This window comes from Loxodonta africana, chromosome 12, assembly GCF_030014295.1.
Source record: "Loxodonta africana isolate mLoxAfr1 chromosome 12, mLoxAfr1.hap2, whole genome shotgun sequence".
NCBI classification, from domain to species: Eukaryota; Metazoa; Chordata; class Mammalia; order Proboscidea; family Elephantidae; genus Loxodonta; species Loxodonta africana.
Genome location: NC_087353.1, coordinates 67,452,539 through 67,472,239, shown reverse-complemented (window position 1 = coordinate 67,472,239; position 19,701 = coordinate 67,452,539). Strand labels below are relative to the sequence as shown.

The 19,701-nt window shown below is 44.2% G+C and overlaps 1 protein-coding gene across 2 annotated transcripts in view; it reads right to left on the bottom strand.

The window, feature by feature from the left end:
• Positions 1–19,701, bottom strand: part of SHISA9 (shisa family member 9) — a 350,081-nt gene that overhangs the window by 40,035 nt on the left and 290,345 nt on the right. The window contains exons 3-4 of one of the 2 annotated variants that reach the window (XM_003417716.3): positions 11,122–11,277; positions 2,054–2,101 (exon numbers count right to left, since the gene is read on the bottom strand). In XM_003417716.3, coding sequence (XP_003417764.1) covers positions 2,054–2,101; positions 11,122–11,277 — 204 coding nt within the window. The remainder of the gene's footprint in view (positions 1–2,053; positions 2,102–11,121; positions 11,278–19,701) is intronic. The other variant, XR_010323639.1, reaches the window with a different exon arrangement.

The window sequence follows — 19,701 nt, the reverse complement described above, 5'->3', positions numbered from 1 at the left end:
GGATCTAGAGTTTTCTCTCTCTCCCGCAACAATGTGTGAATGCAGTGGCCCCCCAGAGTCCAGGTTGTGCCTGAGACTCTGGGACCCTGGTCAAACTCCCCTCTTCTGAACCTTCAGCCCACAGGAAGATAGTTGGAGGCCTAATCAAAGGGTCTTAGCACTCCAGCAAGATTTCTCCACTGCAGTGGTTCTCGAAGTGTTGTGCCCAAACCAGCAGTATCGGCATCACCTGGCAACCTGTTAGAAATGCAAATTCTTGGGCCCCACCCAGACTTACTATATGAGAAGATCTGGGGTACAGCCCTGTCATCTGAGCTTGAACAAGCCCTCCAGGTGATGCTGATGTGTCTCTAGTAGATAAAGGGAAGAACCATGGTCTACCTCCCTTCTCCTCCCTCACATTCATTCGTTCACTCACTAATTACCCCTCCACTCCATTCTCTTCTCTCCATCCTCTACCCTCCCCAGTTCAGGTCACCACCCACCTGGATGACTAAGAGCTCCCAATGGATGTCCCCAACTCCAGTCCAAACTCACTGCCATCGAGTCGGTTCTGACTGAGAGTGACCCTCCAGGATAGAGCAGAACTGCCCCATAGGGTTTCCTAGGCTGTAATCTTTATGGAAGCGGACTGCCACATCTTTCTCCCTCAAAGCAGCTGATGGGTTTGAACCACTAACCTTTTGGTTGGCAGCTGAGCATTTTAGCCACTGCGCCACCAGGGCTCTTTAACTCCAGTCCACTGTCCCCTAATCCAGTTTCCACCTGGAAGCTGGAACACTTTTTGAGAATGCAAAAAGGGCCCTGCCAGTACCCAGCCTAGAACCCTGCAGTGTCTTTTCATTTCCCTCATTTCAAGGTCATCAAAGAGCTCTACTCCCACCTCCTTGGACCAGCTACATCCCCCCACCACCAAATTCAACAGAACATAAGAAGTGAAGAAAGAAGGGAACCGAGGTTCAGGTCTGCCTGGAAGAGAGCTACTCCCATAGCATCTCAGTGGGATACAGCTGAGGTGCTGCAGTCAGATGGACATTGGTTTAAATCATAGCTCTACTACTTAGCAGCTATGACTCTGGACAAGCGACATCGATTTCCTCGTCTCTAAATGGGAATGACATATACAGCAGGGTTATCAGAGAATCAAATGATTGAATGTAAAGGGTCCAGCACTAAGTCTGGAGTGTATTGTTGTTAGCGGCCATCAAGTTGGCCCCCGACTCACAGTGACCCCATGCACAACAAACAATGCCCCACGATCAGTTATGAATCAGACCATTGTGATCCACAGCATTTTCACACTGCCTGATTTTTGGAACTAGATAGCCAGCCAGGCCTTTCTTCCTAGTCCATCTTAGTCTGGAAGCTCCAACGAAACCTATTCAGCATCGTGGCAACCCGTGGGGCTCCACTGGCTGATGGGTAGTGGCTGCAAGTAAGGTGCATCGGCCAAGAGGTGCATGAAAGGTGAGAAAATATTAGAGTCAATAAATTATAGCTACTGTCTGGACCAATTCAGCCAGCAAGTAACTCACAGACTCCAGCTGACCAACTCCGCACCTCTTGCCACTCACCACACTGCCTTAGAAAAGCTGAAAAGAGCATTCTGCTCCCTAGAAGGCCAACAATTCAGAAGGCCCTGGGTTAATAACTCAACTCTCTTGATCTCTCCCTCAGAAGTTATGTTCTTTCTCCCACACTAATTTACCTCATGTTTTGCCATTTTGCCTTTGTGGCTTTCTGAGGAAAACATTTCCTGGATGTCTTACCTGGGATGGTTTTCCATAGTGGTGATTTCCTACAGGAAGCGAATATCAGGACATGAGGGGTAGCACATTTTTCAACAACTGGCCTGAGCACGGACAAACCACACGTCTGGCCCACATGCACACGTAACACCTACATGCTGGAACTTGGACGAACTTGCACGTGCTATCAGATGGGTACACACGTGTGCACTGGGTCACACATGGACACCAGGATGTTCTGTGTCTTGAGTAACTTTAAATCTGACAACACCTAGACAGAAGAACTAGAAAAAGCCGTACAATACCTTTGGGTGACTTAAGTGTCGCCACTGCCCAGTCACCATCACAACTTCCTAAAAAACAACGATCAAGAGAAGCTGATTTGCTGGCTGGTTTCCCACATTCATGTGCCCTCACCCCCCTGCTGCTGCCCCAGCTGCAGCCTCCAAGGGGGACAGGCCTCAGGGGAACCAGGGACTAGGGAGAAGGGACCAAGTGTGCAAAAAACTCAACTAGGTGTGCACCTCTTTCTGCAAGATCTTAAAGCAGTGTCAAGGTAAAGATCAAAAGAGATCCTCTGAAAAACGCCTAGATGTTTTTAGTCACATGAACCAGAGAGAGAATTCTTAGGCAGTAATTCTGACTATAAGAAGCCCTGGACGCACAGTGGTTAAGAGCTTGGCTGCCAACCCAAACACCAGCAGTTCGAACCCACCAGCTGCACCACAGGAGAAAAGACCTGGCTATATGCTTCCATAAAGGTTACAGCCTAGGAAACCCTAAGGGGCAGTTCTACTCTGTCCTATAGGGTTGCTATAAATCAGAATTGACTCGAAGGCAATGGAAATGGGTTAAATCAGACTCTAAATTTTCAGCCCTTTAAGAAAGAACTATTTGGGTTACATGAAGTCACTTTGGCTAAAGACAACTCTCTGCTAACAAGAGGTAAGTTTTGATCCTGTTTTATTGCAGTCCCCCTCTTGAGAAGGGGCACATTATTAGCCTGAGGCAGGTGCTGCTTTAAATGCCAGGTAGTGAGTCCCATGGGGTGGGGACTGCCCAACCCAGTGCTGGGCGCATAGTATGTGTTTGGAAATTATTGTTGAAAGAATGAATGAATTTCATTTTCTCCATACTGTTACTCTTTTTAAACCAGTTGCCGTGGAGTCGATTCTGACTAATGGTGACCCTATGTGTGTCAGAGAAGAACTCTGCTCCCTAAGGTTTGCAATGGCTGATTTCTTGGAAGTTGATTGCCAGGCCTTTCTTTCAAGGTGCTTCTGGGTGGGCTGAAACCTCTAACCTTTCAGTTAGCAGCCAAGCCAATTAACCATTGGTACCAAACACATTGCCATCAAGTTGATTCCAACTCATGGTGACTCTGTAGGATGAAGAGAACTGCTTGATAGGGTTTCCAAGGCTGTAAATCTCTATGGAAGCAGACCGCCACATCTTTCTCCCACGGAGCAGCAGGTGGGTTGAAGCTTTGGACCTTTTGGTTAGCAACTGAGCACTTTAACCACTGTGCCACCAAGGCTCCTTAACTCCATTCCACCCTTGCCTAATCCTTTCTCCACTTAGAAGCCAGAACAATTTTTGAGAATGCAAAAACAGCCACGCCAGTCTCCAGCCTAGAACCCTGCAATTTCCCTCATTTCAAGGACTTGAGCAGCTGGTGGGTTTGAATTGCAGACCTTCGGTGAGCAGCTGAGCACTTAACCACTGTGTCACCAAGGCTCCTCTGTGGTAATTTCCCTAAATACTGAAGGCATCAAGCTCGTTATCTTAGAATCCCATAATGAGTAATACATTGCTTTACGGAACAGATGTGCGCCTGACGTTTTCACGATAAATCACATTCTCCAAATTGAATTCCGTGTCAAATGTATTGAATGAGCCCTAAGGGTGCCTCGTGTTACTAGCAGAACACTATGGTGACTCCTTTCGTAAAATAAAGAATGGTGAGAACGACCACTGGGCACAGCCCAGCCCCTCTTTGAAAGCCCTTCACTGTAAGACTGGGCTTTACCTAAAGTGAGACAAACCTGCCTATGTCTCTGCCCATTGGCTGGAGGCCTGACCAATCAGCATGTGCTACTAGCTATCCTTTCCTTTCTTAGGAATCTACCTTGAAAGTCCCAGTCCTCAACATTTCTGCACAATTTCCACACATATCAGGCTGAAAGGAGAGACACAGGGAACAGGCTGTGACAGGAGTGATTACAGAGCATAGATCCGGCCCCATTTAACGTTTCTGGTTGGCCTCCCCGGTGTGCCAAAGACACTCAAATTGCTACATTCGCCCTGCAGAGCCGAACTCTACATCCTCATCACTCACGAAGGAAGGGAAATTGGAGTGACAGGAGAAAAGTGACCAAGTTAAAATTAAGTGTGACCACCGTTCTCCACACATAAAGCTCAGTCATTGTCATCTGGAAATAGTGAGGCTGCCCCTGATCTTCCTGTGTGGGTGGACTCGAGGCTAAGGGAGTCCCTGACCCTAAGAAAGTCATCTAACACCAAAGTCAGATCCCTCAGTGTCAGCCTTAACGGCAAGGAACATGCTTTTGTCACCTCTGTCCTCAGTACCTAAGGCGGGGCTTACATCTGACAAGACAGAAGATTTTGTTTCATAAATCTATGCTAAAGAGGGCACTTAATAAGAGCGCACACAGGCTACCGAATGCCGAGTTCAGACCTGGCTACTTCTGGGCGGCACTGTTGTTACTGTCGTTAGCGGCCGTCCAGTTGTCCCCACTCATGGCAACTCTATGTGCTACAGAGAAGAACTGCTCCACAGGGTTTTCTTGGCTGTAATCTTTAAGGAAGCAGGTTGCCAGGCTTTTCTTCTAGGGAGCTGCTGGGAGGGTTCAAACTGACAACCTTTGGGTTAGCAGCCGATTGCAAGCCATTTGTACCACCCAGACTCCTCATATAAATTTTTGTTCGGTGAAAAGTTAAATGCCTCTTAAAATGCATCCTAATGGGGTCTCCCAAATCTTGCTTTTGCCTAGTTATATCCGTCAGCTGCCAGAAATTGCTCTGTGGAAGAGAGCATCGTTTCATGGAAAGAACATAATAGGATTCTAAGTCAGGCCGTCTTAAGTATGACTCCTGATTTTGCTATTTACTAAAAGTGTGTTTTTGGGAAAAATAAGTTAACTATAATGAGCCTCAGTTTCCCCATCTGCAAAACACTAGGACGTCCCATCTATGCCCTAACTTTTCTTTAAGTTAAACTAGTAGTAGCCTATCTATAATGGATGGTCTAGTTGGCACCACCCATGAAGAAAATGTAAGGGTCTGGGATGACTCTTTGCTGGTCCCTAGGACAGCTGGAAGGAGCCATTTGCTGTTTGTTTGCTTGCTTATTTTATCAGCTCACCAACAGGAGTTAGTTTTCATGTCATCTGTCTTTCCCATCAAACTGGAATGAAGAATGTGGATCTAATTCTCTCTTCCTCCAAAATGAAATCTAGATAAGCACATGTTAATAAAGCTACCAGTGTACCCTGGAGATCAGAGGAAGAATATGACCAGTAAGCAGCTCCGATCTGCAGACTTTAATATACCGCAGTATTTACCAAGGGCCAGAACTCTAATGGCCCCAGTGGTTAAGAGTTCAGCTGCTAGCCAAAATGTCAGCCGTTCGAATCCACCAGCCACTCCTTGGGAACCCTATGGGAAAGTTCTACCCTGTCCTACAGGGTCACTATGGACTTGACGGCAATGAGTACAGGCCTAGATGCCAGACCGCTGTGCTAAGCACTTTACATGTGCTATACCACTGAATCTTCCCAGCAAGCTGTGAGCTGTCTATTATTATTATCCCCATTTTACAGGTAAGAAAACTAAGACTTGAGGAGGTTAAATAATTTCTGCAATTAATACATGTCTGAGCTCAGTCTCAAACATGGTCCTGATTGATCCCAGAGGTCATGCTAGATTCTGCCATCTTGCTGATCACCTTACACTCCTTGCGTGATATGATGCCCATCACATGGTGTAATTCCTTAGTTTAACAAACACATATTTGGAGTGTTTACTAAGTGACCCATGCCATGCTAGGTGCTGGGGATACACTGCTGAATGGGACAGACCTAGGCCACACCTTGATGGGACATACGATTAAAAGACACCAGAATGAATGTTTAGAGGATGAATGATTGACAGAATGAATGAATGAACTGTAATTCACCCCCATCACTCCTTCTAGTAGGGAGCAATATGTGGGAAGAGAGATCATTCTGTGGTCACATGCTATGTATGACCAGATGTCACATACCCACATTCCTGAATTATAGAGAGAGGGGAGCTCTCCATAAGCACAAATGAGAGTGATTTCAGAAAACAAACCAAAATAGAATAGAAAGGAAAGCAGGTTTGGGGAGATCTGGTCTCAGAAACACCCAATGGTAACAACCATTTTTTCCTCAAAATGTTGAGCTTCCTATTTTTGCCTGGCAGTGCAAGAACAGGGCATGTTGAATGGCCCACAGGTATTCTGAACTAGAATGAGTAGAAGTGCTTAATTTTCTAGTTTTAAAATTAGAATGGTGCTTGGAGACCACATAGTTTGACTTGCTCATTTTTCTCGTGAAGAAACTGAGGTCCAGAGAGCATCAGCGACTGCCTCAAAGTCACACAAGTGACTAAGGGAGAGCCCAGATTGAGACCGAGCCTCCGACCACCCACTCGATGTTCAAATATTAAAGCCACTAAGAGGAATTTATTTCCCAGAGGTAATTCTGAATTTGGTAGTTGACCCTAGCAGCTGTCCCATCCTCCCTGGAGTCGCTGGACTAAATTTTCGAAAATTAGTCTGGTTATCAGAGGCTGTGGCGCTTTTCACAGCAAACCATTTTTAAACAACTTTTCTCCTGGGTGGTAATGATTTCATTAATGGAATGCATTTCATCATTCACACCGTGATCACATTATGCCTTAATAAAGAACCCTTCAAAGAACATTTATTATGGGATTTGCATTTCATTTGTGTGGGCAGACACCGGTTTCCTGGGCAAACCACTGGGCAGGCAGTCCCTCGGACTGCACCTCTCCTCCCTGACCCTCCACTTGCTAAAGACTGACATGACCATCTGCCACTCACATAAAGCCCATGACCTCCCACAATAGAGAGGACGGATGGAGAAGAAGGAGGGTACATCAACTATATCCAGGACCAGGAAGGTTCCCCAAGTGGGATCCTTCACAGTTTTCTAGAAGATATATGAGGTGCTGTTCCCTTGGTGATGTTGCTGGGTGCAGTCAAGTGGATTCCAACTCATAGCGACCTATGTGACAGGGCAGAACTGCCCTATTGGGTTTTCTTGGCTGCAGTCTACATGGGAGCAGGTCACCAGATCTTTCTCACGCAGAGCTGCTGGGTGGGTTTAAACCACCAACCTTTCAGTTAGCAGCCATTAACACCTAACTGTTGCACCACCAGGCTGCTTACAACCAAGCTATTCTTTGATTCTTGTCAAAGGCAAGCTCATTCATTTGTTCCATAAACATTTCAGGAGGTTCCGACTTGTGGAAGAAAGGGTTACTCGAAAAATGTCAACTGCATTTCCATACTGCAAATTTAATTCCAAATGCACTGAAGATATTTTCTATGTAAAGGAGCCCCGCATAAATCCTTGAGAGATTCAAGGAGCTCTGTTGGAATATCCATCCATTATTTATCTAAAGAGTGACGGGTGCAGAGGAGACACTGAGCTGAAGTTGAAGGAAGGTGCTGTATATTGCAGTGTGACCAATTCAAAAAGAAAAAGACATCTGGGCTGATTTTTTTATGCCAAAAGAAGAATCAAATATAACACCAGACACTATCTTTCACCTAACTGCAAGGCTCAGAATGGGAAGCGGGCCACCAAACAGTGTCTGAAGGCTTCCACAGGCACATCGGCAGATGCCCTGACTCTTGCTCTCCAAGGCAACAGCCCTCATCCATTCCTAGTAATATTTCAGTATATTTGAACATGCTCAGGATGCATATGATATGCAAACACACACAATATGGAATGGAGGGAATCTATGTCTCAGGGTAGATGAGGATTGAGTTAGGCATAGGAATTGGGCACAAAACATAGGTAACTGGTATATAAAGTCTTAGGAGGCTTTGGATTTAGAAAATCTTATGTCCATCTGCACAACCTGTGTCCTTAGTACAATAAAGTTGGCTCAAACCCCTCTGAATGGCTCTATCTGGAAATCCTGGGAGGTAGGGCAATGTGAATTCCTAAAGATAGACTTTTGTTGCAAACACTTATTAGGCACCGACAAACACTTACTAAGCACCTATTATGTGCCTGGCACTATACTAGATGCCTTACGTTTGTTTTCTGAATCTGATTTCTGTAGGTCTTGGCTATCACAAACACCATAGACACATACGTCACAGTGTCTGCACTTTGGTTCCTAACGTTAGCTGGGGATGGAGTTAGGATATTTCACACTGGAATCTCACCAGGAAGTGTCTTCCATGCCATTTCTAATGAGGGCCTTGGCAGTGGGGGAAGAAGAGGGGATGAGCAGCTGATAAGAAAAGAAAGCTCGTGGTCTGTGGGGTCTTCTGCCTGCCCAAAGTTTCCCAGGAACCAACAGCATGTGGAAAGTACTATTCTTAAAAATAGCTAAAGAGCAGAAGGACCTGCACTGATAAAATGGGATCCCACCAAAGTGAATTATTTCACTACTCAGGAATTCCTATAGTCAATTCTGCTGAAAAGGGGAGGTCTACATGCTTGAGAAGGGGAATGTTTAAAGGTTCTTGAAAGGAACACCTTTCCATGAGATCTGAGCATGCTCTGTGACAGAAATCAGGAAAGGGAAGGCTTCATCCGCGGAACTATAGTAACAGGACTGTGGGGCTGTGGAGAAGGGAGGGGACTCACATACATAGGACACATATTCTTTGCTAGGCCATAATACAGGTCATCTCGTCTTAGCCTCAGGCGCCTTTGTGACCATTGCTTAAGGTCACACAGATAGGAAGTAGCAGAGCCAGGATTTGAAGCCATCTCCCTGAGAAGTAGGCTCAGAGAAGGGACAGGTTAAGTAGAAAGCCTTGTTTTAAAAACTCTCTTATGAGACTGGCAATAATAACAGGACTCAAAGGCCACAGACAGGAGGAAAGGAGAGGAATTCTCCCTTGTGTTCAGAATGTACAGGAGTAGCCCTCATCCATTGCTGGTGGGAATGTAAAATGTAAAAAGCTGCTGAGGAAATCAGTTTGATGGTTCCTCGAAAAGCTCAACATAGAATTACAATATGATCCAGTAATCCCAATCCTAGGTATATACACAGAAGAAGTGAAGGCAGGAACGTAAACAGAAACCTGTACACCAGTGTTCATTGCTGTACTTTTCACAAGAGCCAAAAGGTAGAAACAACCAAAATGTCTATCAACAGACGAATGGATAAAACAAAACGTGGTACGTCCATACAAGAGAACATTACTCAGCCATACAAAGAAATGAAGTCCTGATGCATGCCACAACATGAAGGGGCCTTGAATACATCATGCTGGGTGAAATAAGTCGCAAAAGAACAAATACTGTATGATCTCACTTACAGGAAGTAAGCAAATATATAGAAACCCAAGATTATTATAAATCAAACCGGGGGTGAGACAGAGGGGGAAAGGCGGACTTTTTGCTCAGGGGACATCGAGGCTATGTGAATGCTGGTGGAATAATTTGGGAAAGGATAGTGATAATGGTTGTACAACATGAAGAATGGAATCAATGCCACTGAATTATATGTGTAGAAATTGCTGAAATGGAGAACGTTTTGTTGCATTTTCACCATGATAAAAAAAAAATACAAAGGAGGGCAAAGGAGTGCAGAAAACAAGCAAGTGCCTAGAAGGCAAAGTTCAGAGCGAGCACTTGTCACAGGATTTGGTTTTCCTGGATGTTGAGCTGACCAAATGGTTTTCCACCAACAGCTCTCAACTCCCAGCTTCACATTAGAATCATCTAGAGGGCTCTGAAAAATGCCCATGTCTGGGCCCCATCTAAGACCAATTCAATCAAAATCTCTTGGCTGGGGCCAGGGAATCGGGATTTTTAGCTGCTCTCCCTGTGGTTCTAAGAACATGCACGCATGGCTAAGAAACACTTCCTTAGGGAAGCCTGGGATTGTTGCAGTCCATCAGGAAAAAGGAATCACTGACTTAGCTGGGGCTGCTGCTTCCATCCAAAAGAAATCTTCTGAGTAAACTTCTTAGGAGCCTGGGTCACTGCCAGGGTCACTGTCATACCCACTCATGTACAACAGGGGAAATGAAATGAAGGTGAGCCAGGGCAGCGTGTATATATGGGGGGCAATAGCAAGCGCATAGACTCCAGAGTGATGGAGTGATCAAAACAGGGTGTTCAAGTCTCAGCTTTGTAGCCTGAAGGCTGTTTGATCTGGGGCAAGTTAAATTAGCCTCTTTGAGTTTCAGCTTCCCAATCCAAAAACTGGGATAATAATTGTGCCTTCCTCTTTGGATGCTGTGAGAAAATGAGATTTCCGTATTTTTACACAAATAACACCTGTGTTGTATATTTTTTGCCAACCACACCCTCCCCCAACCCAGGTATTTTCCTAACTGTGGTTTGCTAATTTTTTATAAAAGCAACATGTAAAAAAATTAGCATAGGCTTACTAGGTGAGGGAGGAGGGTGTCGTTGACCAAAAAAAAAAAAAAAGTATAACACATGTGTTATTTGCATAAAGGTAATGTCCTCCATTTATTTATTTTTAAATGTCCTCCACTTGGTAAGAACTCTATTACTAGTAGCTCCAGGCTGCTCTTCCCGGTAAGTGCTTACATCCTGAAGAGCAGCAGCTGTCTGGGGTAGGAATATGCATGGTTTACTGACTTCTCAGGGGTGGGAGAGACTGTGGGTTAAAGGGTTTACCCACTAAAAGGCATGGCTTTCCTGAGACTGAGAGACCCGGGTTCTAGGCCTAGTTTCTCCCTGAGGATTCACAAGGGCAGAGAGTGGATGATGAAGAGGCTGGGATGTCACTGGGGCCAAATGAGCATCCAGATTCTCCCCAGGAAATAGCCCTCATGCATGCCCCTCACCCACCCACCCTGCCCCCACACACCAAAGACAGGACTTGAGCTGGGTCTGAGAAAGTAGCCCGGGGGCTCTGGCTGAGGGGCAGAAAGACACACAGAGAGAGACAGAGAGAGAGAAAAAGAGATGGAACAAGAAGAGAGAGAAGACAGAGACAGAGAGACAGAGAGGAGGAGGAAGAGCAGAAGAGGAAGAGACAGAGGAAAGGAGAAGGAAGAAAGAAAGAGCTCTAGAAGAAGCGGGAGAAAAGAGGAGAGAGAAAGAAAGAGGGAGATGCATCCGTGAGCCCTTACCGACTGCCTTTAAGGAGGCGTACTTGTTGAGTTCTTTGCCAGGTGGTTGCTGCTCATAGGGGTTGGAGATCTGGCCCAGGCTGGGATATGAATGCGGGTGGCCCATCTGCTGGAGCAGAGGAGAGGTGGGCACTGCGTTGTTCATCTGGGTGGTGTCTGGAAATGAAGAGACAGAGGGAGATGGTCACACCCTCAGTAGACCTTCTACCCACACTCACCATTATCACCCCCCTCAAAACTAGAACTCTCCCCACCCTTTAGGGATGAGACTTAGAGAACAGCTCAGAGTGTGCAGATACATCAGAAATAACCGAATCCATCTTGACTGGAGATCAATAAAGAATGGTGTTCTTCTGATGTCACCTCAAAAAGCAAAGGATGGGCCCAGAACGTCTCCACCTCCCCCCAAATTAACATGTTAAAGTCCTGTTATTTAGGGGTTACTTTTGTTATCAAAACAATGTAAGTATAAAAAGATGTTCAACCTTAGTAATAGTCAAGAAAATGCAAGGAAGAAAAATGAGAAGCCACCCCTTTGCCTTGCGATTGGCAAATATTAAAAGGACTGAAGGAACTAGTACTGGAAAGAAGTTTGGAGTTGGCTTCTACGGAATTCTGGTAAACGGTGTAGAACACGTGCCTCCAAATTTTTCCAACCAGGGTGAAATATTTATAAACCAGTTCTCTTAAGTCACTGGTTGAGGCTACTTCTGGGAGACATGAATTCCTCAGTGCTCCCAACCTCCCACATTTCTGGGCAGAGTGGGCTCTGGTGGCCACAAAGACCCACAGTCAATGAGATGGAAGTGCTGGCAGGTGAAACTTAGGCCAACGTGCACTGAAATAGAAATGATTCAAATGCTACAATCACTTGCCCCTCTGGCCACTCACCCCCCTGGTTTTCTACAGCGCTTCAGCAGAAATTTCAGGAGCTCTGGTGGTGCAGTGGTTAAAGCACTTGGCTGCAGACCGAAAGGTCACCGTTTTGAACCCACCAGCTGTTCCTCGGGAGAAAGATGTGGCAGTCTGCTCCTGCAAAGATTTCAGCCTAGGAAAACCTGGCGGGGCAGTTCTAGTCTGTCCTATAGGGTTGCTATGAGTCAGAATCCATTCGATGGCAGCGGGTTTAATCAATAGAAATTTCAGGCCACAAACAGGCTTGGAAGTACATAGAGAATACCCAACAACATGAGTAAACTAACTAATGTCTTAATGGTAGGGCTTTTTTTTTTCTTCCTTTCTAGAAACACAGTCCAAACACTAGCCTGTCTAGTTAAAGAGCTCACCCCTCCTAGCCAGAGCCCTTTCTTCCAACTCTTTTATCCTCCATACCCAGACCCCACACGCCAAGGTCACCTGTTTCCAAGCCTGAGGACTTCATTAAAGAAAAAGAAAAAATCTGTCGAAATGCTCCTCGCCACTTGGGACAACCTTATACAGAACACTTAACATTCCATTATGAGGCAATTGTTTTGGGATTATTTTTCCCAAATCCTGAGCTACCTCAAGGGCAGGGACAGTTACTTAATTAAAGTGGCCAGGACCGAGAGGACTGACCAAAGTAATCCCTCACCAAAGAAGAGACTGTCCCAAATTCACATTCCTGCTTTTACATTTAGAACCAGGGGAAGCAAATTTCTGGCAGTTTGAGATAGCCATTCTGTCCTAGCTTCCAGATGCTGAAAATTCAGAAATATTGAAATCCAGTCTCAGGGCAGCAATCAAGAATGATTAAACAGACATTTGCAACCGGGCTTTTTAAATGTTATTGTCATTTTACTAGACAGGTATCCGGATCAGACTTGGCAACTCAGTTGCCCTGTGATTTTTCCCACAAATAAATGTAGCTAACGGCACTGGGTTTGGTTTTTAAGGAGACAAAAGCGTAGGTGGGTGGTAAGCCCAGGATGGCATCTAAAAAAAGTAGACGCATTGGGTAGTAAGTACAGAGAGTGTATGATCTGGGTTATAATCTGCTACTTCCGCTTTTGCCAGCTTGAGAAGAAGAATACACACATGCATATGCACACACATACACGCACACACACACACATATAATTTTTTGCTGTTATGACCACAGAGAAATCCATGGGACCAACAATATCTTGCTTACAACAGGATGGTTTCTCTTCTTTACACAGCCCAGCCCTAGAGATATCTTACCCACCTCCATAGTAAGGTACTCCTTAAAGAAAAAAGTTGTCTCGAGTCGATTCCAACTCATGGCAACCCCATGTGTGCCAGAGTAGAACTGCACCATAGGGTTTTCCATGGCTGTGATCTTTTGGAAGTAAATCACCAGGCTTTTCTTCCGAGATGCCTCTGGGTGGATTCAAACTGCCAACCTTTTGGTTAGTAATCAAGCACTAAACCTCAATGCCAAAAGAAAACTTTCCCTACCTTGTTATAATTTTGTACCTTATTATGACCCTTAAGGAACCCTGGTGGCACAGTATGGTTAAGTGCTTGGCTGCTAACCAAAAGGTCAGTGGTTCGAACCTACTAGCCCCTCTGTGGGAGAAAGATGTGGCAGTCTGCTCCTATAAAGATTTACAGCCTTGGAAACCCTACAGGGCAGTTCTTCTCTGTCCTACGCCCTATGAACTGGAATTGACTGGATGGCAGTGCGTTTCTGATGATCCTTAGAAATAACAAATGAGGACTTGCTGCATGACATCTCTTTGCTCTCCTTACCAAGACCATAAAGGAGCCTCATATACTTGAGAGCCATTTTCAAAGAGAGTTAAAATGCAATTACTCTAATTAGAAGCACCTGTTAGACTGACACCACGGTAACCACCACGTGAGTGCAGTCATTATGTGGAGTCTCTTAATCACTAGATAGAAAAATAAAATGAATGCAATTGAGACAGGGTCAGTTAAGGTAAAAATGTTCTGTTAGAAACACTGAGAGGATATTCTAAGCCTCTCAGTACAGAGAAGACAAGTAACAGCTATCAGAAACTAAACCAGTTTGGTTCCTTCTGGAGGAAAGACAAAATGAGTAATTCCTTTAAGGTGTATCATAAGGAAGAGCAGCAGAGAAAAGCACTAGATGGTCAAATAGTGTTTTGTGGACCATATATTACGTGCCAAGTACTTGGTAAAGGACTTCGTGTGCAGTATTGAAGCCACCACGGAGGTTTCCCCGATCTGCCACAGTTCCACTCTCTTGCAGCCTGCCAAGCCATGGTTCCAAACTTCAGCTTGACCCAAAGGTGCTGTGGCCCTAATCACAGTTTGAATTTGGCACCAGAATCCTGCACATGCATGAACCAGGAGCCCTGGTAGAGCAGTGGCTGAGATCTATGGTTGTTAACCAAAAGCTCGGCAGTTCAATTTTACCAGCTGCTCCTTAGAAACCCTATGGGGCAGTTCTACTCTGTCCTATAGGGTCACTAGGAGCCAGAATCAACTTGACGGAAATAGGTTTGGTATATATATATAGTCATGTGTGCTTAACGTCTACAATATGTTCTGTGAAATAGTACGTTATGGATACCTTTTGTTTCTCTTCCAAACTGATATTTCTCCTTTGCCTCTTGCTACTGCTATCACTAGCACTGGTTTTGCTACATTTGGGAGCCATGATGCACTTCATGGTAATATTTTCGAAAGAAAATTAAACAGAGAGATAACGCTACAACACTCAAGAGATGTGCAATACATGAGACTGGATACTGCTGCCTATGAGTTGAAGCATATACTGTTATATGGTAAACTTTTTATTTGTAAGTAGGGAAGTTCACATTAAAATAACAATAGAAAGTACAGTACATAACATAAGCATTTATTATGACTATCAAGACATACCTGTTGTTTTTATATGTTCTGTACCATTATACACCTGACAGGGCAATCACTTTTTATAAAAGAAACATGAGACACATGTTGCACATGGGAAGCTGTTGGTTTTGCTACATCTGGTTATGTCCCCTACTGCTCCTTCTCCAGCTGGAATTTCTGAATTCTTTTATAACCTCACAAGGCCACGGAGGTATATGCAGTTGGACGTTGCCCAAATGGATGTTATGTGGTGCATGACTGCACGTACACACACACACACAACACAGCTGTTGCTTGCTCCCATCTAGTAGGCTGTAACTAATGGCAACCTTATGTTTAACAGAACAAAATGTTGACCGCTCCTGTGCCATCGTCACAACAGTCCACTGTTGGAGCTATTGCATCAACCCATCTTACTGAGGGTTTCCCTCATTTTCCCTGACCCTCTATCAAACATGACATCCTTTTCTAATGACTGGACTCTATGTATAAATGTATATCTTATATATATATAAAGTAAGCGTTTTTACATGGTTTAGATTTATAGAAAAAACTGCAAAGATACTATAGAGAGCTCTTATGTACCCCACATTCCATGTTCCCTATACTTATACTACTATAGTACTTTACTTATATTTAATGGAACAATATTGATACATAATTGAAGTCCATACTTTATTCATATTTTCCTCATTTTTACACAATGTTCTTTTTCTGTCCCAGGAGATCTCATCCAGCTATCACACTGCATTTAGTTTTCATGTCTCCTTAGGCTCCTCTTGGCTGAGACAGTTTTTCAGACTTCCCTTGTTTTTGCTGACTGACAATGTTGAGGAGGACTGGTCAGGAAATGTCTTGCAATTGCAATTTGTCTGACATTCTTCTCATGACAGACTGGAGTTATGGGTCGTGCCATTCTCATGACATCATCTCAAGGGTTCATGCTCTCAACATGACTTCTCACTGTTGATACTGACCTTGGTCACCTGGCTGAGGTAGTGTCTGTCAGGTTTCTCCACTCTGAAGTTACTCAGTTTTCCCTCTTTCCATGTTGTATTCTTAGAAGGAAGTCATTATGTGTGGCCCACACTTAAGGAATAGGGAATTATGTTCCACTTCTTTGAGTGCAGAGTATATACATAAATTATTTGAAGTTTTTCTGCACAGGAGATCTGTCTCTGTTCCTCTGTCTGTCTATCCAATCATTTATTTATATCACAGTGGGCACATTTTATACTTCAGGTTATAATCCAATACTACTGTCTTTTGTTTCTCAAAGTGTTTCAACTTTGGTCATTGGGAGCTTTTTCAGTTGGCTCCTGTGTTCCTTTAACATACCTCGACATACCTTGATCTTTTTTTTTTTTTTTTTTCCCTTCTTTGAGCTCTTCTTGCTGACACTGTAAGATATTCCAGACTCATCTGGTATATTTTTCTCCCCAGCTCTAGAATCAGCCATTTCTTCAAGGAACCCTGGTTCCTTTTATTGGAGAACAGTATTAGAAACCAAAAGCTGTTTGCTGGGTGTCCTTGTTACTTCTAGGTCCTCTCAGCAGTCAGAGCAAGGAAATATATGTGTGTGTACCTACCCATATATCTACAAATACTTCCATGTATGACCATATGTATATATATTAAACTAAACGTGAATTCCTACTGATGTCTCCAACTCTAGTCCATTTGCACAGGGATCATTCTAGCCTCCTCCCCTTGCTTATCCATAACCTCCCACACCAACAATAAGAACCCTGGCTCCAACTATCCACCATCCATTTACGTGAATGTTAATTCCAATATACACGTATAACAGTCAGAACTGTTAACCCACATCTTGTGGGAAACAACTTTATCAACCAGACTACAGTGATTAGGGACAATGTATTTTTCCAATTATTAATGAGTTTTCACTTTTGTCTTCCTGAGTACATGATCTTCACCCTGGATGGCCCAGGGTATCCATATGCCTGTATAAACCTGTTGCTGTCGAGTTGATTCCGAGTCATAGTGACCGTATAAGACAGAGTAGAACTGCCCCATAGAGCGTCCAAGGAACGGCTGGTGGATTCGAACTGCCGGCCTTATGGTTAGCAGCTGAATGCTTAACCACTGTACCACCAGGGCTCCATAGGGCCTGGAAATCAGTATTTATTACAGAAGAAACAGACAAAAGATGATGATGATGCTGATGATAATTATGAAGAAGGTGAAGACATACTTATGTTCATAATAAACACTTGCAGAGGGGTTATTAGGGGCTGGGCACTATTCCATACACTAACTAATCTAATCATCCCAAGAGTCCAAGAGTCCCTACGAGATACTATTATTAATTCCATTTTGTAAGTGAGGAAACCAAGGCACAGAGAAGTTTTGTAACTTGCCCAAAGTTATACTGCAGAACCAGACGTTGAAGCTTTCAGTCCCACTCTAGAATCTGTACTCTTAAGCACTTTCTTAACACCTCTGGCCAAGTTAATATTCAAACGTCTGGCATTCAAAAAACGATTCTGCAGCCAGACAATAATGAACTTTCAAGTCACGCTATTGCCTGTGGAAGGGTTTTGTTTCATTTCTAAATTCTTCTATCTCTACTCTTTGGCCTGTTAAGGACCATACTGGGTTGCCAAGACCACCGAGTTTTTAGCAATGGTGGACCAGATAGGAAAAGGGATGGGAACCATGACTCCAGGTTCTGGGAGACTGTGGGAAGGAAAAGTAGAGAGAGATGGAGAAGGCTAAGATTATATCACCCAATTTGCCTCTTGGGACTTTAGATCCAGGTTGGGGGAAGAATGTTGGTGGAGCTGAAGGAAGTGCTGGGGGCAGGGATCTCTTGCCTTGCTTTCCAGTTTGGGAGATGCTCACGGTGAAGAAGCTGTGGGCCCTCATGAGACACCTGAGCCAGTTACAAAATGGAATGGCATAATCTGACCAAAAGATTGCCTAGTTGGCACTCCCCAGTGATCTCCAGATCCCAGACAGCATGAGAGCAGGGGTCCTGTCACATAGCCTGCCACTGTGCGGCAAGGGGGATCCACACAGAGGTGTGGAATAAATTTCCTTTTGCTTTACACATGTATACAGTAAGGTCACACAGAAAAGCATATTAACCATGTTAAAAAAAAATTACCCCCATTTCAATACGATACTACAATCCCATTTGACATGTAAGGAAACCAAAGATCATAGAGGTTGAGTGGCTTGCCCAGAGTCACACAGCATGTTGGTACCAGTACTAGGATTTGATCCTGGGTTTATCTGATGCCAAGACTAGTATCCACAAAACTAGGTTGCCCCTAGGATGGACCAAGAAGAAGAAACTGGAGGCCAGGCAGGAGCATACTTTATGGAGACAGATGGCTCTACCTTGAGTACCCTCTTGCTTCCTGTAAAATATCCCACCCACATGAGGAAACCACAGGACGCATCTATGCTTTTTTTCCCCCTCTTATCTTTTTTTTTTTTTTATCTTTTATACGTTTCTGTTACATCCAGAAAACAAGCAGGCCTCCCCCATCCTGAGAATCCCTTTACTTCCTGTGGAACCCACTTGTTCTCTGACCTGTGCAAGTTGGGTCATCCATCCATCCCTCCTGACATATTTGAGCACCTACTGTATGCCAGGCATTATGCTTAGCTTGCAAGTCCAAGTACTTATACCACTTACTAACTGGAGTAATTCATAAAACATTTCCGCAGCCCTTTCAACACTCCAGAGAGACCATGTACTTCTGTCTGTCCATCCTGCCTATGGTCCTCCCTCATCCCCACTCTTCCCAATGGTCCATGAGGCCACACTGGTCCTGCCTATGGTCCTCCCTCATCCCCACTCTTTCCAACACGCTCTTTGTGCCCCATGATACAATCTCAACAGTCTCTCTCCATGGACAACACCACCCAGGATAACATAATGAAATAAGAATGGGGCTCTGAGTCAGTTCTGGATTCAAATCTTCCCATTTGCCAACAGCATCTCTGGGTGTGTTTTAAGGGGTTGCCATGAGTTGGAATCAACTAGACAGCAATTAACAACATGGAGACTTTCTGAGTATCAGTCTTCTCAGCTCTAAAATAGGCACCATAATAGCCCTGTGATGAGCTTCCTGTGAGGTTTAAAGATAACATGTATACCATGCTTTATCTTCTCCCCTGAAATGTGAGCATTTGATATTTGGTAGCTAAAGTTTTCTTATCTCCAACTGTCCAGGACACCATGTCAGAATGATGAGGTGACCGTGAAAGGAAGAAGGTGTTGGTTTCCATAAGATGCTCTCTGGGTTTAGAATTCTTGAGCATATTCCAGATTATTCCATTATCTCAAAAACTGGACCAATGAGAGGAAATGGGCAGAAGATGGCCCTGCAGGAGCCAACTGCACCGGTAATTCTCCTAACAAAAAGAGAACAGACTCTTAGAAATCATGAAAGAGCTTCAGCTTTTAGCTCTATTTTCCATTCTACTCCTTCCCTAGCCTTTACACCCAGCATCCTTTTTAAGGGAGAACCTGAAAATTATAGTTTAAAAAACCATGTAGATACTTCTCTGGCCATGAGCAAAAAAAAAAAAAAATCCAGTCCAACTCAAAATTACGCTGAAATTACATGCGAAAAATATTGAATTGGCAAATGTTGTGTTATGTATATTTTTACAATAAAAGAGAAAGAAAAAAAAAATTACCCGGAATTTGTCAAAGCAGGCTAGGATCCCACCAGAAAACGCTGGTGTAGAAAGAGAATTAAATTAAATCCATGTTACTGAATCTTGGAGGCAGAGGGACCAGTGGGGATTTGCAGT